We start from the raw sequence: 27,324 nt of genomic DNA, 5'->3' as shown, positions 1-27,324 counted from the left end.
TTTTATGAGAGGGGTTTAAATCTCTTAAAAAAGTGTGCGGTTCTCGGCATATGGTGTATTATTCCGTTTAGTTGAGTAATCCGTTGCGTTTGTATTATCATTCTTTATTATCATAAATAGATTTAAATTAAATAAATGCAATACAATTAAGCACAATTTCATTGTACACACTATGAAATTAGGTTCGCTTCATATCTGATCGCTCATTATTTGTTTATCTGTCTTACTTTCTTTTGTTTATTGCCATGTTTGCGTTTTTAACTTTCTTCGTGTGCTCTTTTAAATAATTTTATTTTGTTTTTCGTTTTAAGTTAAATAAATGTGAGTATGTGCGTGTGTGTGTGTGTGGGAAATTAGCGGGGCTTGCATGAGCATGTGTGTGCGAGTGTGTGTGTGTGTGTTTGTGTGTGTATGTGATTATGTGCTTCTGCGGCCGCAGTCTCTATACAAGTTACAAAAGAGATCGATCGATTGAGCTTAAAGCTCACTATTCAATCTATTTATCTTTCTCTCTCTCTCTCTCTCTATCTCTCTGTCTCTTTTGCGTTTTCCTTTCGTTTGGGCGTCTCTTTCGTAACTTTATAGAAAGTACGCGCTCGCAGTTTTCAATATGCGTTTTGCTTTCCATCCTTTTCTTTCATTTTAAATTTGTAAATTAAATAATCGCATAAATGTAAATGTGCAATTCGCTTATTCGCTTTCTGCTTTGTCTACTAAACTTTAGAAAATACGTTTTTTTTTTTTTTGTTTATAAAAAAATAGGCTTAGGGCAGGCGAACGCATCGCCAAACCAATTGCTGGAATTAACTCACGCTCTAAATCTAAATAAATATAAATAAATAAATTGTATATATAGTAATTAATTAAAAAAAAAAAAAAAACAAAAAATATACGCTTGTCAGGCAGCTGCTCTATGTGCGTGTGTGTCTGTGTGTGCGTGTGTGTGTGTGCTGTTGGGATTCTTTCTAGTTTATGTTCCTCTTCTTCTTCTTTTGAGATTTTCTATTGCATGCCGAAGCTGAAGCCCGTTTCCTGATTAACTGCGCTGTTGCTCTCATTAACGGTTTCTCTCTCGTGAGAGAGCGCTGAGCGCTGACAAGCGTGCCATGGGCGAGAGAAATAGACATAGCGTGTGAGAGAGTAGTTGTGTGTGTGCCTGTGTGTGTGTGTGGGTGTATTATGGATGTATGCGTGGGTGTCTGTGTTGGTGACAAATTTGTGTTGTGTATGGTTTTTGTTTTCCTTTTCTTTTCTTTTCTTTTCTGTTTTCATTTTGTTATTGTTTTTTTTTTCAGTGTTGTGTGCGCCTAAACTTATGCTACGATTTTGTGCGGCTGCATCCATTTCTTCATGTAGTAGCAGAACAATGTGGAGATATAGAGCAGGATCATGAGCGCACAGGTAACGGCCAGCGCCAGCACCGACGTCTTCGTGGGGCATGGCTCGATAATGGTGACAGTCTTGTCTGCAAATGGAGGGGGGAAAGAGATGGAACGAGTTTTAGTACTTAGTCAGGTTATGTGCGAGGGGCAATTGTTTTTTATGACTTACCTTTGGCAAAGTCTGTGCTTGGATCCGCCTTGAAGAATTCACGCTTCTCATCGCCAAAGTCCAAGACCAATATCTCCTGCGAGATGTTCATATGATCCTCGCTCTTGGTGTTATTGCTAAGCAAGAGACAGAGAGAGCGAGAGAGAGAGAAAGAGAAGGAGGAATTATGATCACACCCTTGCTTTCTCTTAAGAGATTAGGACGCTTACCTCTCGATGGAACGACGACGCCTTCTGCCCAGAGATTCGAATGACTCCATGTTCCATTCGCAGACGGCCGGCTCACAGGGGCCCAGACAGTATTTGACATTGCACTGGAAGATGACTCCGTAGCTCTCGGTAAAGCGGAATGCCTCATAGGTGGACTGCAGCGCATTGCCGTCGGCGGTGAAGCCGGGGAAAATGGTGGGATCTGTGGGGCAGCCATCGTCGTCGATGATCTTGAAGCTGGTGCGTGCATCCTTGGCCATGGCAACGCAGCTGCGTGCAAAGATGCCGTAAGGAGCTGCAAGCAAAAGGGAGAGAGGGAAGGTTAGCAATGACTCCCAGGCTCAGCCAAGTGTTCCACTCACTGTCTTCGGGTATCTCGATGCGGAAGTTGAGGCGATCGCCAATGCGCACAGTTTCCACCTCGCGTTGGCGTGTATCCAGGATGCGAATCCTTGGTGGTGGCGCCTCCGGCGATGAGTTAATGTGTATCATATCGGGATCGCGTATGGGCATCATGCCGAACGTGATGTTCTTGGAGCTCATATCATATGTGCACTTCACCTTGTAGATCTTGTCCGCCTTGGTCATCACGACGCTGTGGTGCTGCAGCACCACCGTGTTCGAGTAGACGCCAGTCTGTGGAGCAAGCGAGATAATGCTTCCGTTCGCAACGAGGCAAGTGCATTTGTGTACTTACCACGCTCTGCGTATTGCAATCCTGTCCGATCATGGTCAGATCGAGGCGGAAGGCATCCGAATTGATCACATCAATGTTGCAGGTCTCCGAGCGGCCCAAGGCGTAGATGCGTCCATTGAAGGGCTTGTTGGTGCGCACCTGTACGGCAATGCGTGTGTCCTTGCAGTGCACGGAAACTAAGAGGGCGGAGAGAGAGATTCAATGCCGAAATCCGCTCCAGCTATTGGTGGACTTACCGTCGTAGCAGGTGCCCGTCTTGTCGCAGTTGACATCGTTGCGCGTCATGTTGGTCAAGTTGGGATCCTCGATGGTGTCCAGGCTGACGGGCAGTGTATCGATCTTGTCCAGCGTGCCGGGCGGCGAGTTGTTGGTGCCAGCGGCTGCGGCAGACTTCTCGCATTGATTCTCAAAGTACTGGCCAATGGGCTCGCCATGATCGATCAGCGGACGCTCGTGATTCAGATAGGTGGAGGGGCCATCGGGCAGCGTCTTGTGATCCAGATGATACAGCCGGCAATTGTATTGGGCGCCCTGGGGCTGGCCCAGGTAGAGGAAGGAGCGGCACAGGAATTCGGATTCGATCTCGCAGGCCAGGCGGCAGGCCGACTCGGAGGTCACCTGCAGCTCCTTGTCCGTATAGTAGTGCAGGCCCACATACTGGGCCACCTTCTCCTCGGAGACGCCCATTCTGGCGTTGGCAAAGGAGCGCGTATTCTTGCACGCCTGCGTCGGCTTCAGGCACAGATTCTCAAAATAGTCGGTGCCCTGGGCATCCACCAGCTGGACAAATTGCCCGGAGCTGCGCCGATCCGAGTCGCTGAGCACACACTTCATGTTATTGTAATCGTATTCGACGGAGCGGCAAATGAAGCGCTTCTCGTTCAGGCAGGCCGACAGACACGCCTCCTTGGTGCTGGTATAGATGAGAGCATTGTCCAGTCCGCGGATGATCTTGTTGGGCACACGCTCAAACGACCACGGACGATGGCAGACATTCTCGCTGCGCAGCTGCAGCTTCACCATGTAGTACATGTTCGCCGAGCGCTGTGGCGCCGCCGATGGATTGGCCGCGGACGAATCGTTCTGCAGCTGGCAGTGCGTCTCCTGTGACGGCGACAGAGGATTCACAACGAAGCTAAATGCCGCCGCCTGGCAGTCGGCCTCCTCGCGACACCAGCCCTGGCACTCGTACAGCGACAGGTTCTTCACGCTGTAGTACGTGGTGCCCGCGAAATCGTAGTCTGTCAGCTTCTCAAATGCCATGCGTGCCATTGCCTGGCCGGGCAGCATCATCAGCATGGCCAATCCCAGCGTGATCAGCATCAGCCCGCCAGAGATCCTTGATGGTCTGGCTGTTCCTTGTGTATTGCTGCTGCTGCTGCTGCTGCTCCGCCAGCTGCTGCTGCTGCTGCTATTTCCTGCGGCTTGCATCTGCAAGTAAGGAAGAGGAGAATGAAGCGGCGTTTAGTTGTGGTTGCGTGTCTTGATCGCCAGGTGGCGTCTGTTGAACAGTGCTGCCAATTTATCTATTCCTAGCTATAATTTTGGCTATGTCTGGTTTGCCTGCTATTTTAGCAGGTTTCTTGCTACATTTTTAGCCGTTAGCTGTTAAAATTTACAGCTGCCTGAAATTCCGGCGGGTTTCTACCTGTTTCTAGCTGTGGCCATTTTCACAGGTCTTCAGCTAGAAATTGTTATCATAGCTGCAGTGTTAGCTATTTTTTAGCTAAATAACTAAATAACTGTCTGCAATTTTGGCTGTTTTTTCAGTGGGATTTTCTTCTCTTATTCACTTTAAACTATTTTCAACACTGGCTTCAGCTACTTTTCTTGACCGCCAGGTGGCGTTTGGCGTGCAATGGAATTCGGTTCTGCGGCTTGTACATCCGGCTCCATTACACGCTTAACTGAGCCCCGGGCGAATCAGCGAACCAATAAGAACTCTGGCCAACTCCGCCCGAGCCCACATTCGCCTGCATTTGTTAAGAGTTTAATGAGCTGCTCCGACGGAAATTACAATGGCTTGAAGAGGAGAGAAGAGGCGGCGTTCCACTTGTGCGCTTCGTCGTCTTATTGACGATTTGCGGTTGGGAATTTTAATGCCCCTAGACCCAAGTCGAAATCGAGCTGTGGCATTCTTGTGGCTTTTCTGTCGAGCGTGTTGCAAATTGCGTTTCTTCTTCTTCATTTATTTTTCCATTTTATTTTTGCAGCTGACTCCCCAAAACTGGGAACATGCGGGGGCGCACATTGACCTGGCCAAAGCCAGCCTCCCACTCCAGAGCTAGCTGAAAAGCGAAAGCCTTTGCTGCCAGTTGCCAACTCATTCATATTAATGGCGCGAATGGATTCATTCAGTCGAGTGCATTACTGAATCAAGTGTGCACTCAAATTATTATCACCATTCATTCATTCAAACTCACACTCAGCACAAATCAATCAAGTGGCCAAACGAAGCTGTCAATTGATTGCGAATACATATGGCTATTATCTGCATTCAATTTATTCAATCATGCACTCACTATTCATTATTCATTTATCAGCCATGAGTTGGCTTTGCTCATCTAACGTTACGCCCTTATCTATCGATTCGTTTATCGAGCTGACATGCCTCAAGAGACGATGGGTTTTTTTGCAGATGTGTCTAACACGTAAAAGTAAGAAATTTTTCATTTCCGAAAACCATATACATATATATTCTTGATCAGCAAGGTGAACAAAGCCGATCTCGTTCTATCCGTCTGTGACGCCCGAACGATTGCCATCTATATAAATTTTTATCGATAATTATCGATTTTAAGATTTTGCTTTTCAGACATAACTCGAGCCCTATAGGAGCTAACAGCATATTTTTACTTGATTTTGTTTGTCTGAAATTAAGATATCAAAAGATTGAATGCCCAGTTTTGTATTCAATCAATTCACTTGTAAATGTTATTTAAGTATCGATTATCTGACAATTCAGTTGCTGTTCATGACTTCTTGCGACACACTCGACTCAATTGAAAAGACTCGTTATGTATTCACAAGAGCATTCATTCATTTGCATTCGAGTGAATGGAAATGGTGAATGCCATGCGGAAGTCTTTGTCAGCGTTGCCATATTTGTGTATGAGTGCAATATCAATACCGATACCGATACCAATGCCGATTGCGATACCGATTGCGATAACCAAGCAGCATTCAGGCATTTAAATTTATGGATTTTTAAACGCCCTCCACCCAAAGCTGGCGAACCGAGTGCTGCTGCGGCCCTGCACCATGCAATTATATTAACATATTCAATTCAATTTGTTTGCGCGGAATTGTCCCAGGCAAAAGTGCCTGGGCCTGCATAGCGCAATTATTTATGCGAGCGTATTTATAAGGCCCCCTCCAGGAATTAAAGAAAAGCCAAAGAAACTGCTCAGTTCGGATCGAGGGAGCACTGGGGCTGGCGTATGATTACAGCGCAGTCGGAACGTGGCTATTACAAACAATATTAACTCACAGGTTGCCAGCGCGAATCGCAAGACGCGCGCGCATCCAATTCGAGCAATCGTGTTGCCGCCGTGTCCAATTGCTGCTGCAACAGCAGCAGCAACAAGAACTGGCAACATGAGCAACATGAGCAACATTGACAACGACAACAGCAGCGACAACAAATGTAGCCACAATGTATGAAATAGGTGGCAAACACAGTCAGCGGAATGTGTAGCGTGTTCTCAACCAAAGCGACAGCAACAACAACAACAGCAACAGCAACAGGAGCAGCAATTGCTGAAGCAGCAGCAACAGCAGCCGCCACCAACATCGCTGGGCGTCGCTTTTATGCCCTTTCAAAGGGTATTCATAATTTCGATATCAAATATGTAACGCAAAGAAGAAGAGAGCTATTTATAGGCCTGATCAGCATAAACATTCAATGCGATTAAGTCGGGCATGTCTACTTTTGTCAGTCTAGGAGCTAACAGCTTAGACGTTTGCCAGAATCGGCTGGATCGAATATCTATATCATATAGAGGCCAGAGGCAAGATCTGGCTATATAACACTCAATCCGATCTAGTCTGGAAGTTAGCTTAGTGCCCGAATCGGCGGTATTAAATATACAGACGAAATATCTATATCATATAGCTCTGTCGGAGGGATTCAGTTGAGTTTTTGAAATGGAAAGCCCGGCAATTGTGAGCATTGATATGCGCCTGAAAAATCACATGGAGCACTATCTCATATAGATGTGATATAAAGCTTTTCGCGGAAGAGCATTTAGTATTCGGCGTGCAGTATTTGCTCGATTTTTTTGTTTTGCTGTTTTTTGCTGCCAGTTCGTGTTGTACAATTGCCAATCTGCATGAGAGTTGCAGCTTCGTACGCCCGCCCCTTGTGGCACAGTGGCGTCACAAGCTCCGGCTCCAACTTTGGCTCCGACTGCAGCTGGATGAAATGAAATGCGTTTGAATTGCGGGCAGCCAATTACATGGACACAGTCGAGCGATCTGCCTGGCCAGATAAAATGCAGAACGCAAAACGCATGCGTTGCGCATTTGACGTCATTTGTTGCCAGTTGCCCTTGTTGCTAGTTGCCTGCTGCCAGTTGCAACAGCGGCTCACGATTCCAGTCCAGTTTATTTATAGCCCCAAATTGAGTTTATTTTTGGGGCGTCCTTGGCTTAAACGCAGCGCACTTCTAATTTGACTTGCAGCCGACAATGTGGCTGCCACATTTCTGTTGCAATTGCTGTTGGCTGTAATTGCGTTTGCCACTTGCCACTTGCCACTTGCCACTTGGCACTGGTAGCTGGTATCAGCTGCTAAATGTCGCCGCTGGCTAACAGGAAACGGCAGCTGCAGCAGCTCACACATGTGGCGCTACGAAACCCAAGTGTTTGGCTATTGCGTTGGTGTTGCATGCACCATATTGCAGCAACTGGTGGGCGTTAACCGAAATCCAAAGGGCGCTCAATCAATGCTAAGGCAACAGCTAGAAATAACAAGGCAAGACTGCAAGACTAGAACATGCCCTGCGAAGGCGAGAGCTTAAATATTAAATTCAAATATAATTTTAATCTATCTTCAAAGTCCAAGCAGTGCAGTTATTGATCGATATTTATCGATGCTGCAGCTATCGCAATACTGAAAGCCAATCGATTTGTGGCCACACAACAAAAAAGGGAGCCTCAGTTCTCTGGGATTCGATCTTAACCGATTTGACTAAGTTATCGGGAGTAAAATTGGTAGCATTTTATATGAGAGAATTTGTTATCGATAACCCAAACGAAACATGGTTGAAAATCGATAGTTATCGATTTCGGCCAAACAGCGGCAATTTTAAACTTAGCTTAAACTGATGTAATATATATTATTATTATTATTATAATTATTATTCAAAGATAGATCAATAGATATCACACTGATCAGAAATCGACATGTTCTGAAATTACAAGAGGTACAGGACTTAGAAAGAAATAAGTGCAAACTGCGCTGAATCGAATATGAGTTTGACTACGAGAATGAGTATGAGTCTGGGCATGAGTGTGAGTGTACTCATCCCAAACTGCTGTCGGCAGAGTTGGCCGTTGATCTGTTAGTCTGTTGGTCTGCTGGTCTGCTGGTCTGCTGGTCTGCTGGTCAGTGGCGCGTACTTAGTTAGATGGATGATGCAGTGCTGGGTAACCGGCAATCAAGAAAATTGTACGCTTGCCTCCCAATGGGAATGGCAGGCAATGCTCTATGGGCTGGGTTGGGGGATACTTGGGCTGCCTTTTGGTTTTAGGTTCAGGCTCTCTCTCTCCCTCTCTCTCTCTTTCTCTCCCTCCCTCTGTGTGTTGCGCTTTGGGCGCCCTGTGGCTGAGCAGCAGGCAACAAGCTAAAGGTTATCATTAGGCACGTTTACTTCCTCTTCGCGTACGGCCTCTAATTACGAGGCAAGTGAGCAAGTGAATGCCACAAGCAGTCGCAAGAACGAGAAGAACGCCACAAAGATGTTGCACAACACACGTGGGCAACATTAGATGAACGGCAAAGCGAAAGACAAATGAATGAAAGAAGGAAAGAAAGAAAGAGGCGCAGCCAAAGCAAAAGGAAAACCCACCAAAGGTCATTCCGTTAGGTCAATCAAAGGGAAAAGCTTAAGCAAAAGGTTCAACAAGAAAGCAAAAATGTTTATCTCTATATATAGAAACTGTTTGCGCTGATTGACTGATTGACTAACTGACTGATAGATTGACACACAGACCAACTGACTGACCGACTGATAGATTGACTGACTATCACACTGATGGATTGACTGACTGATTGCCAGACTATAAGATTGACTGACTGATAGATTGGCAGACAGACCAACTGACTGACTGACTGATAGATTGACTGATTGATTGACTGACTGTCAGACTTATGTATGGACTGACTGACTGCCAGACTATAAGATTGACTGACTGACTGATAGATTGGCAGATAGACCAACTGACTGACCAACTGATAGATTGCCTGACTATCACACTGATGGATTGACTGACTGACTGCCAGACTATAAGATTGACTGATTGACGGACTGACTGATTGTTGGTCAGCTTATGCAAGGCACGCTCGAATGGGTTTCGTTTTACATTCCACCCGAAAGTGTGGAAAATACGCGAAAAACATTTTAAGGATGTTTTTACTTATAACAATCAAATCGTTCTTAAACTCATTTTAAAAAGTTCTTTGTGAAAGTTCAATTGAGACGTGTTTCACACGCATTGCAAATCATGGAAAATGGGATTGAAATATGGAATTCTTGGCTTTGGGTACAATTTGAAATCCCAAGTAAAGCGCTTAAAAAGCATTTTCTTTTTATCAAAATTTTAAAATTTGCAGTAAAAACCCCGAACCGGTAATTTCATAGTGTAATTATAATAATAATTCATGACAAAAGGCAAATTTAAGCACAAAAGCGCGTCGCAAACAATACAGAACTAATGCACAAAGCTGGCCAAAAAGAAAAGAGCCAAAGAAATGAGGAAAAGCAAAGCAAAACTGGAAATTAGATAGTTAACAAAATAACGGTGACAATGAAGACGACAAAGCGAACGGGACAAGCCAGTGAAAGTAATAATATGCAATTAACTCAATTAAAATGAAATGCGAGAAGACTGTTCAAAAAAAAAAAAAAAACGAACTAGAAAAAAGAAATTCATAAAAGCTAAAGAAATGGCCAGCGGCAATATTTTTACTCCGTTTTTCTTTCCCCTTGTGATAGAAAGGCCAGAGACAGCGAACAGTAGCCAAAATGCCAGATCCAACACAAAAGAATTTACAATTCTTATTAGTAAAACTGACAGCAGGCTAATTATAATGCCAAATATCTATATATATATGACAGTATGATTATGGACTTGATTTTGGGCGTTGCGTGAGTTTCAAATTGGTCGAAAGCCGAAGGCTATTTTCGATTCAAGCGAAACAAACAAGGTTCTCATAGTTAAGCATAAATGTAATGTAGAGCTCAGTGAATGCTCAAAGATTAATTTAGCTTGCTTTAAATGTCATTTGGCGAAATGATGCTAGCTTAGAACAAATAAAAGTTTGTAAAACTCAATATAAATGAAAATAGAAAAAGTATTTACATTTAACAGCACTACGCTTGATTGCTGCTGAGCACTTGAAAATTTCTATTTGAGCGTTTACCCACACTGCTCCAAAATTAACACATGCGCCTAGCCAAGGCATTCGAATGTAAATTGAGTTGGCAAACAAATCTTTGCAGCAAATCTTGAACAAAGCCCTCGAGCATTTGATTTTCCAGCTAACTCACTTCCTCTAACGATCCCCCCGACAAAGGTTTTTCTCGTTTTTTTTTTTTACTTTTTTGCATTTAGCCAACACTCGACGTGCATCGAACATGCAAACCGTTCTAGTCGTACACATGAGTTTTGCATGTGTGTGTGTGTGCGTGTGTGTGTGTGTGTGTGTGTGTGTGTGTACACTCAAAACGGATGTCTGCGCCTTACAGCTTTGGTATTGCCATCTGTTCGGCCCGTTTTGCCGTCCGTCGGACTGTCGACCCGATCGGCGGCGGAAATGGAGGCCTTTTCATATTTGCAATTTGTTGTCACAACACGCGAGTGTCTAAGTGAATGAGTGCATTTGTGAGTGTATTTGTGAGTGCTGCCCTCTCACTCTCTCGCTCTCGCTCTACGTTTAGCTGCTTGTTGCAATTATGCAATTTTCAATCATCGCAGTTTAAAGATGCGCAACGTGCAAGCCTCCAAGTTGAAGCACCTGCCACAAGGTGTGTGTGTGTGTGTGTGTGGTTGTGCGTGTCTTTTACCGAGTCCCAGTTCCATTGCCCAGTTTCGCATTGCAATAGAAGTGCGATGCAATAATTGCTATCGAACAATGGAGCACCGCAAAACATGTCAAGGCGCAGGCAGGCAGGCGGCCAGGCGGGCATCACAAGTTGCCACAGCTGCCAGTTGCATGCAACAAATGGCTCTGGATCTTTTCCCACTCAAGCCACTCACTGCCCAGTAGTGTGTGTGTGTGTGTGTGTGTGTGCAAGAAATATTAAAAGTTATAATTAAAAAAGAAAAGAAGCTGGCAGAAAAGCGTGAGGCAAGCGAACATCACGCAGCGGCCTTCATCTAATGGCGATTTGTGCCTGGCTCCCAGCATGCCGCCGACTGTGCCACCTGGACGAGCCTATGGCAAGGGCACTTGGCGTATTAGAAGCAAAAATTCAGTGCAAAATTAAATGGGTAAAGCATCCAGTTGAGTCGGGCTTTCGCCACAAAAATAATGACTGGCAAATTGCCTTAACATGTGATATGTGGCAGCAGCTCAGCCCAAACTGAGCCAAGGCTGCGCTGCCTGGCATTGATTGCCATTTATCAGTGGCATGCCACCAGCAGCACTTGCCACTTGCCACAAAAGCAGGCAAGTGCTTTGTCAGCAGGTGCATGTGGCCAGGCACACGATTCGCTCAAATCTATCATTTTATATAATAAAATTTAATGTTATATAATACAATAATTGGCAAAAGATGCGGCTAAAAACGCTGCAAAGAGTATTTAAATTTTACCGACAATTCTACAAAAGCCCCGAGAATGACAAAAATATTGAGTGATTGAGCAATGGATTATTTTCCATTTGCAAGTGTGGAAGAAACGTGAAAACTCTCTTAGTTACCCTTCGATTGGCTTTGAACTCCTTTCACGTATTTGTGCTTAGCTTAAAATGAAGATTCGTTTATTAAAATTTTAACATTATCAAAATTTTAGTAGTTGATAATTGAACTGATTTGGCTATGCGTTGGTTAATTAGAGCCAGGAATAACATTCCTACGAGCTGCGCAAATAATTCGAATTCGTGTGCTCTTAAAACGAAAGACTTAAAACACAAACTTGTTCGCCAGTTGCAAGTTTGCAATTGTGTCTGTATCTGTGTGTGTTTCAGTGTGCTATTAAATGCCGTTACTAATTTATAAAGTTGACACCCACTTAAAATAAGCACAGAAAAACGAGTCCAGACATGCATGCTACCCGTCCCACGTCCCCTTGCCAGGCAGCGCAATGATGGAAAGAGCAACAGAATCAGGCTGATTGCCTGTCATGGACACAGCGGCTGGGGATGTGCTACAGGTGTTGCAGTTGCAGTTGCAGCAGCCGCGTTTAATTTAGTATTTTATTTGATGCCAAAAGTCCAAATCGGAACCGAAAAAAAAATCTGGCCGGAAAAAAAGAGGCGCAGAGAAAGCTGCGCGGCTGCCTGATTGCCTGCCCGTGGCCAAAGCTATTTGTGTTTGTTGTTGTTGTTGTTCTTGCTGCTGTTGCTTATAACCGGATATTTATTGCATAACAAGTTGAGCGCGGCAAAATATCACATGATAGCCTGATAGCTGAGGATGTGGCTCGGCCCAGCCAGGTTCAGGCTCTGGCTCAGTCTCTGGCTCAGGTTCTGGCCAGCTGGAGTGCCTCAAGGTTGTTTGGCAACACTTAAGAAATGGGGATGTGTGCATTATAGAGGGTTAGCGCAAGGGTTGCGGCGGGGTCTAGGCTAAGCATATTTGAAAGTGCATCTCTCGCTCGGCTGGCTGCTGGCCATTGATGCAGGCGCACGATATGCGGGCAACAAAAATGGAAAACGGGTGTGGTGTTTGCCCACGCTGCGATTGGGCTGCAGCCAACGTGCAACTGGGCTAAGGAGTTGCTAAAGCGGGGCCGAGGAGGGGGGGGGGGTGTGGCAGTTGCTGATGGCTGGGTCCCGGGTCACACATTTTATAAATTCTTCTTGGAATGGCCAAAACAGATTGTCTGCGCCAGGCAAATGCAGCTGTCAAGAGAGAGAGAGAGAGAGAGAGACAGAAGGTGAGAGTGAGAGAGGAAGAGGGGCAGTGGGGGGGGCTGGGTGTGGGTGTGGAAGAGCGCACAATCGATCGTTCAATTGTCTGAGCGCATGTTTGGCAACTCGATTTCGATCAGCTGTGTGGGCTGCGGCTCATTCCTGGAAGCAGCAGCAGCATCAGCCAACACGACTCTGGCGCAACGTGGCCAACTGCGGCTACGCGGAAGTTATGCCACAAAAAGCCATTAGCCAGCAGCAGCAGCGATGGCAACAAAGAACAGGAGTCATTAGAGCGCATTTGAGCCGCGGAATGTGGCGGATAACAGACGCAGAGAAGCAGTTGCACACAGGCACACCAAGACAAAGGAGATGAGCAGCAGTTCCAGCTGTGGCAAGTGCGGCGTTGCATGATTTATGGCAATTATGATGATGACGCGGCTTCAATGCGCGCACAAATTACAATTAATTGCAAATGTTGACCCCGCCTAGCCCATACCAATCACGCCCCCCAAACCCCCAACCATTACCCATGTGGTTTGGCCTTTTTGGTCGACAAGTGAAACCCATTTGGCCTAAGCGCATGTTATGACAGCCCATTTGATCTATTGAACCAATGAACAGATCTTGCAACAAATGAAAGTGATTAGCGGCAGCTACAAGTTGTAATTTTTGGAAAATACTTAGATGCCAAGAGAAGTAAGGCTCTTCTGGCTGATATGGCAAATAAATGAAAGACTTTGATCATTAAGAAATTCAGAAAGTTCATTACAAAGCAGATAAATAGCTCATTTCAGAGAAACCTTTTTGTATTCGTTTTACAACACTGCCGGCTAACAAACGCAGTTGTTTTCCAACAATAAAAGGCAATTTCTGACCGGCCTATGCCCTAAGCTTTGTTCCTTGCTTAAATGTGAGATTAAGCCAGTGTCATTCAGTTGCATCTAAGTAAAGCTCGCCATATCTTGTGTATGTGCCACATAAATTATAAATATATATCCAATTGTAGTCAGGCTCAGGACATGACAGCTTGTTATGATCGACCGAGCTATTGTATCTTATCGTCGGGGCTGTTGGTTCGCTGGCCTGTTGTTGCTGGCACATGTTGTTGCCGCGCGCGTGTATTTTTAGCCAAGACATTGGCTCATTACAACACGCCTGACACTTTACCAGCTGCAACAGTTGCTGTTGCTGTTGCTGGCGCTAGAGATTCGCTGTAGCAGCGGCAGCAGCAGCAGCTCATTAAAAATTGTTGCAATTTAAAGCTGTGACGGCCTATTTTTAAATGCAAAACTCGCGCGGCCGCACGACAAGACAATCAGGACATGGAAATAATTGAATGCGCCAGGCCAGAGACTGAGGTAGAGCAGTAGATGGAAGGGAGGGGGGGGGGGGGGGGCAGAGGCTGGGTAACAACGGCAACAAGAGCAACATTGGCATTGCTAAAGATGCCACATGAAGATGACCAATTTGCTTGCTACATGGCAACATGCCACAGCAGCAACCGGCTCGATAAGCAAATGCGGCCAGTTGCCAGCTGTGTGTGTGCCTCTGTGTGTGTGTGTGTGTGTGTATGTTACTAAGTGGCCCATTGTGGCTCATTTTGCAGTTGCAATTTTAAAAACCAGCATTTAATTAAACCACAGCGGGATAGAGGGTCAACAGGAGACAAGGCAATGGAATGGGGTGGCGGCTGTGGCTGTGGTTGGGCGGTAAATGCCGCACGTGACGTTGCAACAGGCAATGGAATGGAATGCCATGTTGCATGCTGAATGATTGTGCATGTTTTGTGTGTGTAGTGCTGTGTTTGTTAAGAATTATGTTGTGTGTGATTTTGATGGCATTTTACATACACACACACACCCACAGACACACACCGCGCACACACCCTCTTCATTTGCAGTTTAAATGTGGCACGCAATACCGCAGAGCGAAAGAGACAGCTACGTAAAGCATGCGCCGCATTTGATTAAGCCCAATGCAACATGTTAAAGCCTGCGCGACTAGCAGATACCCTGAGCCGGGTCTCCAATGTTTCAATCAACAATATATATTATACACATTAACTATATTTTGTGTTTTTCTAAAAGTTAATGTCGTGCCTCTATCTTGCCTTGCTTAGCTGACGGCCTTTGCTGTTTGCAGGGTATTTGAGGAGCGAACATGCTGTAGCATGATTGATCGCAGCAACAATGTTGTCATTTGCCAATGTGTTTGGCTAAACATTAATAACAACACGCCGGTTGCAGCTGCAGTTGCTGCTGCTGCTGCTAAGTGCAAGCAAACGAAAGACTTAGGCAACAAACTTGCGCTGATTTATATATATTTTTAGCGCGCCAAATGTTTTGATGGGCAGCTACGCTGTGGCAACTGCTCCTGCTGTTGTTCATCATTTATTACAATCAAATGTAAATTGCTGCTGCTGCGCCGGCAACTGTTGCTGGCTTGCTTCATTAGGCAGCTATTAGCCGGTAATGGCCGAGCTGGACAAAAAGATGAGCTAAACAGGCAGCCAGGCAGGCTCGAGAGTAAGCTCTGTGTTCAATGGGTGCCACTGCATGGTTTGGCAACTTAAATTGTTGTTGCTGTTGTTGCTGTTGTTGCTGGGGCCCTAACTGTATGGGCCATTAGGCAAATCGGCTTAGAAAGCTATTGTCAGCAATTGAAATTGGCTGAAAAAGAAATTACGGGCATTTGTAACAATTATTTGCCATTATCAATGAAATGAAAGCCCCGCACCGCCCGCAAACCTCACCAAGCCAACGCAACCCAACCCTCGCGCTGTGGCCCCTGACCTGTTTGAAGATTTCAACTGGCGCACAAAATTGAATTGAAAGAAAGCGGGGAAAAACCAATAAGAAAATTGAATGTGCTCGTATTGTGCGTAAATTGCAAGAGCGAGAGAGAAAGAGAGAGGGAGAGAGAGAGCAAGAGAGAGAGTGCGAGAGAGAGAGAGTGTGCTGAGAGATGCGGGCAGAGCGCGAGTGTGGTAAAAGTTAATAGGCGGCGCGAGCGCGAAGCGGGCAGCGGGGAGAGATTGCGAGTCGGAATGAATGAGTGTTATTTGTTTAAGTTGGCTTTAACAGCTTGCGGTCGTTGCCGTTAGTTGACCTGGTTAACAGCCTGAGATAAGCGTTAGAATACAGCAACAACAATACAGCAACGGAAATCAAGCACAACAGCAACAACTGGGCAAACAGGCAACTGAAAGATCTTTGAGAAATGACTGCATAACTCAGTCGCAATCGCAATCGCAGTTGCAGTTGCAGCGCCTCAGTTAAAGGCGAACAGAAGACAGCAGTTCAGCCAATGCGATAGAAGTAGTTATTGCTGTTGTTGAAAATTGTTGCTGCCGCCCGCTTGGCCCATCGCAATGGGCCACTTTGAAATGGACTTTGATTTGAATTGGGCATTTTTTTTATGATCAGCAACAAATTGTTGGTCCGCTATCGGTTTGTCTGGGCCTAAGCCAAAGGTCGCCGCACAATCATCGCAACAGGCTACGCACGTACCAGCAGCAGCAGCAACAGCAGTCGCAGTCGCAGCAGCAACAGTTGCTGCTGTTAGCCCTGGGCATAAGTGGACGAACGCGACTGCTAGGGCTGTCATTAGGCGCGTCATCATCATCATCATCTGGCTTGACTATCAGGATTTGATCAGGGCTTAATGCTAATGCATTTGGCATTTTGTTTGCTCAATTCCCGCGATGCACACCAACAGCAGCAACAACGACAACTGCAACATGGACGCTGCATGCTAATGACGCACGATTGCTGTGGGCAACACTGAAAGTATGCAGAAACTCTCGACTCGAGACTCTATAAAAGCTGGTATGCTGAAATGACACTTTCAGTGTTTTTTTATTTGATGTTTTCTTATGTGTACATTTTGCCACAAACTCATTGCATTGAAGCGAGCATCATAAATTGTATCAGCTTGTGAGATATTGTCGCTTGCAGGAAATGACTTTATTTTTTGTAGACTTAGTGTTTTTTTCAGCTACATAAAATCGATTATTATAGTTTCAAGTATACAGCTCGAGAGGAAATTGCGTTATCGATAAATCTTTACCAATAACTCAACGATAGCTGAGTATCGATAACTGAAGTTAAAATCGATAAGTGTACAGTTTGGCTTAACTTTAAAAGCAATGTTTGTTAAAAACTTTATTCAATAATTATCGATAAATGTATACCCTTAGATATACAGAAGTTATCGATAAATGCTTGTCAACTGCGCTCAGCCAGTTGCCAGCTTGTCATTTATCGATATACCAAATCGAATGCTTTTAAGCCACATTCAATCAAAGTCAACGCAATATTTACCGCCACATTAATCGATAAATTAACGCAATGTCACCCATTTGCTGTTCCACTTGGCTCGCGGCCCAGTTGGTAGCGCCTGCACAGGTGTCAAGATAGCGACAATTGATTGCTGGGAAAGTGCGTTGGCTGGAAAGTGCTTGAGCTGCGGCCTGCTGCCTGCTGCCTGGGACTCTTTCTCTTTTTATATTGACAGCCTGTTGCCGTTGCATCGATTAGAAGCAAGCGATGGGCAACACACAGACGAACACACACACGTACACAACGAGCTACCAAAAGCGGTCACAACACATGGAAGTGGGCCAAGTTCTGTGTCCCACACACACACACACACACACACACTCAAAGAGAGGCTCTGCTGTTGTTGTTCTTGTTGCTTTGGTTTTCTGTCAAGATTCGGATACAACACAACTTTTGACTGTGTCGACTGTGCTTGGTCATGCAAATTCTCAAGTGTTTCTGGGTCAGCCGGATATACGAGTGCATTTTCGGTTGAATTTTTTCTTCAGCTCATTTGCCATTTGACGCCATTTGGCGCGTTGCAACGATCTTGGCCGCCAAATCAAACCAGTTTCGAGAGTGCAACATGCACTTCCCCGCCTGCTGTCCCGACGACTCGTTGCTTGTCAGTTGGTGGCGGCAAATGAGTTTTTGCGGTCAGCCGTTGCTGCGTTTAAAATGTTGCCAGAGATGCGCTTGCACTTATCGATAAATTCTGGCTTTTCACTAAAGTAATGTTCATTTCTTTGAAAATCTCACTTGAATATTAAACTGTTTTGTTCTCAACATGCTTAAAAAAATAGTCTGTTGAAGGCTTATGTTTTGATGTTCTGTGTACATTTTTCGACCAAACCCTTATATTTTATCGATTGTTTTCTACACACTGCCTATCGATAATTATCGTTATCAGTCACTATCGATAACTTCTAGCTTTTAAACTGTTCTGTTCTCAACGTTTGTTGGTTATTTATTAAAAAATGTTTAAGACTATTCTAAGAATAGTTTTATCGATAACTTTTTTATCGATTACTTTTAAGTTGAGTTTCAAATAAATTATAAAGAAATATTAATCTCTGTAAGGGTCTTTTCATTTGTTGTTCTTCTATGTACATTTTTAGGCAAGTTTTGCGTATATGTTGCCCAAACGCTAGCATATTTATCGACTGTTTTCCATGAAGCTGCCTGTCGATAGTCTTAATGTCTTAATAGCGTTGGTATAAAAAGTCAGCTAGCGTTTTATTTATGCGCCCAACGTTTATTTTCACAACCCAATTGCGGTCATTCAATTTGTTCAGTCACCTTAACGTTTCGCTGTGCGTCCCCTTACAGCCGAGCCCTCTCCCGGTTTGCTCTTTGCTCTGGTTTTCACTTCAGCTGGCATTTCTTTCGGCTAAGTTTTCCTTTAGTTTCTTTTTAGACTCTAATTGCCAAGTCTTTGTTTTGTAAATTTGTCGCTTAGTTTTGTTTTCTTGTTTGTTGTTGTTGAGCTTTATGTAGAGCAAAGCAACATAGTTAACCTGTGCTGGAGTCTCACTCCCAGACTAGTCTTTTCTCTCTACCCCCTCTCGCTCTTTCTCTCTGACTGTCTGTCAAGTGAGCGCATTAAATGCGACGTGCCCTGTCAAAAGGTTTATATCGAACTTTTCGGCTCACATTTATTTGGTACTTTTCAATGCCTTGAGAACTTTTCAATTTCATTTTCATAGACCAAGTTGTTGTTGTTGTTGCTGTTGTTGTTGTTGCTGCTGTTGTTGTTCATTTATAATGCGCGTCGTTGTTGGCACGACCTAAGACAATTTCTTGCCACAAAACACGGCGCTGTGTACCAATTTTTAGCTCTGCCGCTCTGCCGCCTCATTCACATGCCACTCAGGTTGGATTCTACAACATTTGCCTGGATCGTGGCTTCAAAATTCATTGGCATGCCAACATGTGCTGCTGCTGCTCCGGCCGTTGTCATATGTACGCTGCCCGTTTGCGCCACCATCCGCCATCCGCCATCCGCCGCCGCAGACTTTGCTTTATTTAGCACTTGGCTGCCGCCGCTGCTGCTGTTCCTTGACGATCGCAGCTTTTTTCATACATGTACCAAATGTCGCAGTGACTCAAACAATGTCCGTCCGTCCGTCCGCTCGTCTGTCGCTTCGTTCGTGCAAACGTGCTCGACATGCACAGAATTCAATAAATAAAATGATTTCGGTGAAAGCGAAGCGGGCATAGAACCCAGCCGCAGTCTAAGGCCAGAGTCAGAAGTCGTGTCGCAGCTAATGGCCAATACAGCGCCACAATAATTCAACAAGCTCAACACCCTCACGCTTACCCCCCCACAACTAGCCCTACTCCCAAAAGTCATACAATTTTTGCATAGTTTTAGTGTGTTTATTTTCTATTTTCAGCATTGCTTCTAACGCTTTCCCATGATTTCTCAGCTTTTATGGCCAAAACGCGCGCGCAACGCCAACAACACGTACTCGTCAAGACTTTAAATGAGACACAAGTCAATCAAAAATTTGTCTTGCTCTCTAATTAATTGCCGAAAATTGTCCGATGCAAATCAATTATTTGCACATAGAAATTGTTGTGTGGGAAATGCTCGACTGGCAGATACCCTGTTACTTTTAGCTTCCCGCATATGCATGCAAGAGACGCAGTTTGCTCCGCTTTGTATGCGGCGAATGTGCTTCTTCTTTCCTTTACCCCACTCCATATTTAAACGGATAATAACCTTTCCGCGCTCAAAAAGCTAGCCATCACATTTATATACTTTATTAGCACATTTTCACCTAAGCATTTTAACATTTTTTTTTAGGTTATTTCCAATGGGTTCGGCGCGTAAAAACCCGAAAGCCGAACGAAAACGAAATGAGAAACTCACAAGAATAACAAATAACTTAACAAGCTGCTTACTTATTTATTTCTTTTTTGTAAATTTACCTTTTTATTTTTTGCACAAAATTTGCTTTCGTTGTAGAATCTGAAAGTAAAAGCAAAAGTTGTTGAACAGGTTAATAACGAAATTGGATGGTTAACAAAAACTCTTAAAGAAAATGGCAGATAATGCGATTAGCTGCGGTAAAAGCCAAACACAATCCATAAACTATATAGCATATCCAAAGTGTATATCATCTGGAAAAGCAAGCTTTGGAATTTCTTAAATGATCTCGGGCTGGCGGCCTATGTTATACGGCGCGTTTGTCGCTTAAGTCTTTTGTTTTTTGCTTTGAGGCCGCGGCTTCTGCAGCTCTAATAAGATCATAAAATGGAAAACAACGGCAAATTGGCGTAATAAAAGCATGAGCATGAAATTAAGCCAAAGCCCGCATCATTCTGCCCAGTTACTTTTGCCCCAGCGGCAAGCGGCAAGCGGCAACAAGCCGCATATCGCGTCGGTGTCGTGGTAAATTACCGTTACCTAATGACACACGACACGTACCAGAACACAGAGCTCTACGGGGCGGTGGTAAAAGACAGCGGGAGAGGGAGAGAGGGCGCTGGCCCGCTTCAAACGTGCTGCAGACCCAAGCGATGAGATAAGCCTCAGCAACGGCAGCTAAACTGGCGTCCAGAAGCTGAAGCTCGTAGCTTGAAGCTTGCCCAGAATCATAATGGAGCTGCGCATAGTGAAAGTTAATTGAATTGGGCAGCCAGGCAGCCAGGCAGCCAGGCAACTGATGAGGAGCTGCCTCTGGAGCTGCCAACTGGCTGCCAGATCAGTTGGCCATCAAAGTAAAAGCTGATGAGTTGCGCTCAAATAAATGGAATACAGCGTTGAGCCAGATCCAGTTCATTTGTGCAGATATGCCCAGCTATAGGTCGACTCAGTTCACAGGTGATCCAGTTTATTTTGTTCGCACATAATTAGAAATATATCCCAGTTCCGTTAGATTCACACATTTCTCTCGAACTAGCTCAGTTCGCGTGAGTTTCTCAGCATTAGATCTAGATTCAGCTAATTTTCGGAATTTTTACCCAGGTGAAAAACAAATAATAACTAAATCTAGACGCAACATGTTTTTGTTCCGTTTGTATTCATTTGTACTAGTTCTGGTTCCAGATCAGTTTCTTGAAGGACAAATACGTTTTCAATAAAAGATGCGGCTCCAATTAACTTCTGTTAGCCAATTGAACCAATTGAGTTCTTTTCGACTCTTGATGTCGGATTTCCAGCTCAGATTTTCAGTTAAGTAACAAAACTAAATATAATTAAGTTAATCGCATTTTCAATGGATTTTCCAATATTTCTCAGTACTACAACCCACTTTGGTTCCATCTCAGCAAGAGATCCCTTGCCCGTTCGCATGGCTGGCCGTTTCGGTTCCAGTTCCAGTTGCAGCTCACGTTCTGGCATTCAGCTGCGACTTGTCTAATCTAACGGCTTGTGCTTTATAAATATAAATTCTGAAACTGAACAATGTTTAACGCATAATCAACTCTGGCAGATCTAACTGCAACAGTTTCACGGCAACTTTGAAATCTCTAACCGAATTGCGTTCGCTCCGCATAAATTGTTCTTGAGCTAACCCCTCGGCCCTGCGGCCCTCCAGCGGCCACTTTGCAGCTCTTTATAATAAACAAAAAAAAAAAAAATGGTAGAAAAAAATTGTTATGCATGGCAATTTTCCATTTTGAGGCCTCTGCCTTGTGTTTTAATGCCATGAATTACATTTGCCGTTGGACTCGGAGTCAGAGTCAGAGTCAGAGTCGGAGTCGGAGTCCAAGAAATCATCCTCAAGCTCAGCCCCAACTGGACGGGCCATTGTTGTTGCTGCTGTGGCGGTGGGCGGCAGGGCCAGAACCAAAAGTGAAATATTTTAAACACCAGAACATGTGTGTGTGTGTGTGTGTGTGTGTGATGATATCTAAGACCCCAAAAGGCAAAGCCAGCTGCTCTTCTTCTTCTTCTGGCTGCCATACCAAGTGCCAAGTCGCCGTCGCCGTCGCCTGGTGTTGCAGTGTCAGTTTTGCATTTGTAAACAGAGCAAAACGTGGCCAAAAACACACACGTGTGCCCCGCAGTTGCCAGTTGCAGTTGCCAGTTGCAGTTGCCAGTTGCCAGTTGCCAGTTGCCAGTTGGGCGTGGACGCTCGGCAAAGATTTGCATAGCTACAGCTGGGGGCCTCTAACGGGGCCCAACCTTTTACCGACCCCAAAGGTATTTGGTTACCTTTTGGCGTAGCATATGCAAATCTCCAGCTAAATGCATGGACATCGCCCAACGGATATGGACTTTGGCGGTTATTACCATTTATAGCGCTCGGATACGGCTATGAACTACAACAGAATGCCAGCGGGCACACAAGTGTAACTGCAGCATTTATCCAGATACAAGATACCAAGTGTGCCTGGTTCAAGCCAATTTCTATTGCCAAAGACCGTGAAAAGTTCTTGGGCAAAACTGAACTTCAACATAACCTCAAAGAAATATAAATCAAAGAACAAAGAAAATAACTATCTGAGTTTTTTTTGTATTTTTTCTTAAGACCCTTAACAGTTCGACTTTAAGTTGAGGTTATTTTATATTACAAAAATAAATTGGAAGCCCCGGGCACGAACTGGTTCATTTCAATATCGAACTGCAGCATATCTATTGAGCATTAAATATTTATATTCTGTTGAAAGCAAGTCTAAAGTTAAATACCAAGCAAAAGCTATCTTAAATGCGTGCACTTAGCCGTCATTTCATTTGAATGTATTCAATTTTAATCTTTAGATAGCCCAACTCGTGTTGTGTGTTCCTGCCAAAGGTTCAATTGGGTGACCCTGCCCCACAGCCGCACCCGCCCCCTATGCCATCGCTCCCCTGAGGCCTGTTTGTGCTGCTGTTGCTGCTGCAACAGTTGCTCTTGTTAACCCGGCTGAGCAAACCCTTTACTGCGGCACACAGACATATACACACCCAGCTAGTTGGTGTCTTGTTGCACATCCTAAACCAAACAGACAACAGACAACAGCAACAGCAACAACAAGAACGCAAAGAGCTACAAGTAGAAGTGTTCTAGGCGGGCATGTACGACTAGGAGATGCCCTGGCGCTTTACAATCCTGTGTGGATGTGGGATGTACTTTTTAAAAAAATAATATACAAAAATAATAATAATATTCTAGATTTTGTGACAGACAGACATGGCAAAGGCCGCCTTCCGCCTGCACTACATACTATTTTATGATTATCGACCATGTCACAAAATCGATATATATCGATATGTAAGCTGTGGGAGAATAGTTTGATAAGAAACTCATGAAATATGTTTAAAATGTAGCTTTTGTGACGGACAGACATGGCAGAGGCTGCCTTCTGTCTGTCTTAAAGCATCATACCCTGTTCAAGCATATCGAATTTGATTAGGGTATGCAAAGAAAACATCCTGTACTCTTTGGCCTGGCAGGAGCAACAGCAACTGGCAACTGGCAACTCGACACTGGCAAACACCAAATGGTCGCCATTATCCAAATGGCTGACATGCAACGACATTGATGATGTAGTTCTCTAACCAGTGACCAGCTGCAGTCCCTGCCCGCCTCGAGCCAGTGCTGCAGCCAGAGGCAGAGCTCCTCCAGTTGGCAATCTGCCAGTTTTGGTCTTGTTGCTGGTTGTTTGGTCTGTTCTAATTGCTGTTTGCCTCGTGTTTTAGCTCGTTCGTTTTGAGGATTTGGCTTTGCGTGTGTGTGTGTGTGTGTGTGTGTGTCGCTGGGGTGTTTAACTGCGATTTGAGTCACGTTTCATTACTCGTGATGCTAGACAGTAATCACTTGATTTTCTAGCCATTTGCCGGCCTGTTTTTGGTGTTGACTCTGCCACACGAAACGTAGCCAAAGCCAACTACAACTACATAGACAAAGCTACAGTCAGAGAGATGCCAAAGTCACGTCCACTTTTATTTGGTTTTTTTTTTTTTTTTTTGTTTTTGGGGGGGTTGGGGTAACTCTGTTAGCTGCTGCTGTTGCTACCACTCTACGTGAAAGACAAGCAGCTTGTTAGATGCGCAGGGAGCAGACGTTGAGCAGTTGTTTTTTGTTTTTTTTTTTTGGTGCCTACTGCAGCCCATGGCAAATTCTAATTTGGTTTCTTGGTTTTTGTTTGATCTCGTGACGCTTGTCATTGCGCCCGAAATGGACGCTGATCTTCATTTGCGCCTCGAACAGCAGACAGGGGCCAGTCGCCGGGGTCTGATAATCAATTAACCCTGGTCAAATGGGCAGTCGCCAGGCTGGCGCAGCTGGAGCCCAGTTTGATATCGACATCGTCTTTGATGCGAGTCCGATGTTTGTTCGCATTTGTGTTTTGAGGCCTAGTTGAGGTTTTGTCTTAGACCTCGGATTGCGGTTCCGGTTCTTTGCTTGGTTTCGCCATTCGCAATTTTCAATTTCGCATCGCGGTTAACCTCAAAACACAGCTGCCCATTAGCAGCACATAAAGGAATCTAACAATCTGGCAGCCGGGACAAGGGAAACACACAAAAGCCATCGATGCCGGGCTCGAGAAATGCGATAGTTCTTTCACAACTTCTGCTTAAGCTGCTTCTTCCTATTAGTATTTCTATTCCATATAAGCTCAGGTTTTGATGTCAGCCAGACGATAGCTCAGCCAAGCATAGCTGAATGCTCTTGTTATAGTCTTTTGATAGGTCCACGTATCTTTGACAAGTCAAAGAGAAATAATCAGAAAACTAATTTCTACATGATCTGCGGTCATCTGCAATCTTCAATTCCAGATCAATTTACAAACCGCAAAGACTGCAAATATTATCTATATAATATCACGAGGATGAAAAGTCAGCTTAGCTTTTTTATTTAGATTTTCTATTTCTCGTTAATTGCTGAGAGTTGAGGAGAAAGAAACAGAGGGAGAGAGAGAGAGCGAGCGAGCGAGAGAGTTAGAGTAGGCCATAGTTCTGTGTGCGTGAGAATCGATTAGCGATGAGCGCGTGAGTTGGCACGAAAAATCAGCTGAGCTCACGAACAATACCTAAAATATTACTGGAATGAATACATTTCGTAGGTAACTCATTTCCAGCGAAGCGCGGAGCAAAACTGTGATTTAAATTTATAAATTGCTGCATGTGAAATCCTCAACAAGTTGGGGGTCGTCTGCAACTGCAACTGCAGCTTCATCTGATTTTCAGCTTATATGCATATACTATCTATATTTTGTTTCGGGCAGCGAGGCACGTACAAAAGATTTGTGTTGGGCCTTTTGTTGTTGTTGTTGTTTTTTTTTTTTTTTTGGGAAAGGCTGTCGCAGCTGGCATTGTGGCTAAGTAGGTTAATTTTGACCGGTTTGTGGCTGCCACAAGATGCAACGGCAAACGGCATTTGGCCAACAACTGCAGCAGTTGTTGTTGCTGCTGCAGCTGATTGACTTGAGCTGCCTTATTAACTAGCTAGTTTTTATTTCATCTAATGAAGCAACAAACAGCAACAGCAACTGCTCTCTCAGCAGCTCGTCTAACGATGCAAATGTCAGCAAATGTTGCCCCAGCCCGGCCCCAACCCAGCGCTGTCTGCCCTATGCATTGACATTGCATTTTTCTATCCTTGTCCGTTTCACTCGTTAATGCCAGCACAATTGGATGCCTGGCCACCAGCAGGCAGTCAGTGCATTGATAGATGCAATTACATGTATATGTATATATATATTTACATAGATTATGTGCAAGGTTGGCAGAGGTAGAGTATATAGATTCGACTATATGCAAATGAGACGCAGCCACCGAATTGTTCAGTTCATTTGAAATGCACACAAGGTGCGTCTGTCTCTGTCTCTCTGTGTCTCTTCAACAGCTTTTGAGCCACTGTCTGGCAGCTGCTGCAGCCTCTTGACGTACTCTGAAGCGCGATTTCCTTTTTTGGCCACACTCGATATCATTGAGGATGATCCAAGCTGTTCGCGTTCCAATGTGTCTGACGTTTGGCCGGTTTTTTCTATAGTATTTTCGTTGTTGTTGTTGACGATGTGAAATAATTCCAACAATTTTCAAATTGCATTTGCTTAACGGAAATGCACATTTCACATGTTGAAAAATTTGACTTTTGTGGCAGCTTGTGGAATATTTTATGCTTGCGCAGCAAATCTAAGAACAAGTTCTATGGAGATGTCCCGAACTGTGCATATTTAATATTTAATATATTATCCATTCTCTTACTTGATACTTGCTTCTATCAAATTTGATTTTATTTAAATATCTGCTTCAGTCAAAACGAATCCTTTCTGACTTAACTTATACTTGAATTTGATTCTTTTTATACATCTTATGAGCTCTGCTTCTGTTTGGACTCCCTTAAAATCTTCACTCTATTCTTTATAATCAGCTTTATTCGATATCGTTCCTTGTCAGTTGTGTTTATTTGCTTAAATTGAATACCTTTTGCTTATAAGCTCTATTTTATTAAGCGCATCTCTTTATAAATGCCAATGGAATCTGTGTGAACAGGTTCTAGTTTACACTATAATCGAAGATCATAAATACGTTTGGGCTTTAAGCACATTTTCGTGCTACAGCAATGCCAGAATCGATTAACAGATCTCCTGATGGTTTCATCCAACCTTACAGACTGTCTGTCTGTCTGTCTGTCTGTCCCCGAGTCTCTCTGCCTGTCTGCCAGGTAGAGGGACAGTTGGCTAGTGCTAAGTGCGTTTCGAGCCGCTCTATTGATTTATAAACAACGCTCGAATGGATCACTCAATAAGCAAGCTCCGACACTTTTGACTGGAGCACGATAATATCGCTGGTGGCCAGGAGTCAGGGTTCACGGGTTGAGGCAAGGGCTCTACAGATCTATTTGCATATATAAATATACATACATATATATATATATGTGCGTGTGTGTGTGTGTAGCGCACCTTAAAAGGCCGCCCGGGCGAGAGCGGCTGCTGTGAGAGATTCGAGTTGAAGCCAAACAAAAGGTAACAATCTTAACTGGCCAGCCCAGCCTCGTTTGGCATTGCCTTAACTGGAGAGCTGCAGAGCTGAAGAGCTGAAAAGCTGAAGAGACGTGAGCTGAACTCGAAGCCATTTGGTGTTGTCGCCGCTGCCAGTTGCCAGTTGCCAGTTGCCAGTTGCCGGTTGCGTGTTATCTCTGGGGCTGGCTTTAGCATAAGACATAAATAGCGACTGCATTCAAATGAGTCTGACAAACAAACTAAACCAAAGCAACAGGCCCAGCCACAACAACGTTCACATCCCATGCTGCAGCCACATCCATGTCCACATCCCCATCCACGTACACAGTTCACCGCGTTCCAAGACGT

General features: G+C 44.5%; 1 protein-coding gene across 1 annotated transcript in view; it reads right to left on the bottom strand.

Moving 5' to 3' along the window:
- Nucleotides 1-690: 690 nt before the first annotated feature.
- The window catches only part of tyn (trynity), a 42,604-nt gene continuing 15,970 nt past the window's right edge, over nucleotides 691-27,324 (bottom strand). Inside the window, exons 3-9 of the mRNA XM_002059563.4 lie at nucleotides 20,011-20,050; nucleotides 2,694-3,888; nucleotides 2,458-2,633; nucleotides 2,123-2,396; nucleotides 1,761-2,055; nucleotides 1,552-1,667; nucleotides 691-1,465 (exon numbers count right to left, since the gene is read on the bottom strand). Of these exons, the coding sequence (XP_002059599.4) occupies nucleotides 1,314-1,465; nucleotides 1,552-1,667; nucleotides 1,761-2,055; nucleotides 2,123-2,396; nucleotides 2,458-2,633; nucleotides 2,694-3,888 (2,208 nt within the window). The 5' untranslated portion in view covers nucleotides 20,011-20,050 and the 3' untranslated portion in view covers nucleotides 691-1,313. The remainder of the gene's footprint in view (nucleotides 1,466-1,551; nucleotides 1,668-1,760; nucleotides 2,056-2,122; nucleotides 2,397-2,457; nucleotides 2,634-2,693; nucleotides 3,889-20,010; nucleotides 20,051-27,324) is intronic.

The sequence above is a fragment of the Drosophila virilis genome, chromosome X (genome assembly GCF_030788295.1).
Source record: "Drosophila virilis strain 15010-1051.87 chromosome X, Dvir_AGI_RSII-ME, whole genome shotgun sequence".
In the NCBI taxonomy this organism is placed as follows: domain Eukaryota; kingdom Metazoa; phylum Arthropoda; class Insecta; order Diptera; family Drosophilidae; genus Drosophila; species Drosophila virilis.
This window is presented reverse-complemented; position numbering and strand designations above follow the sequence as displayed.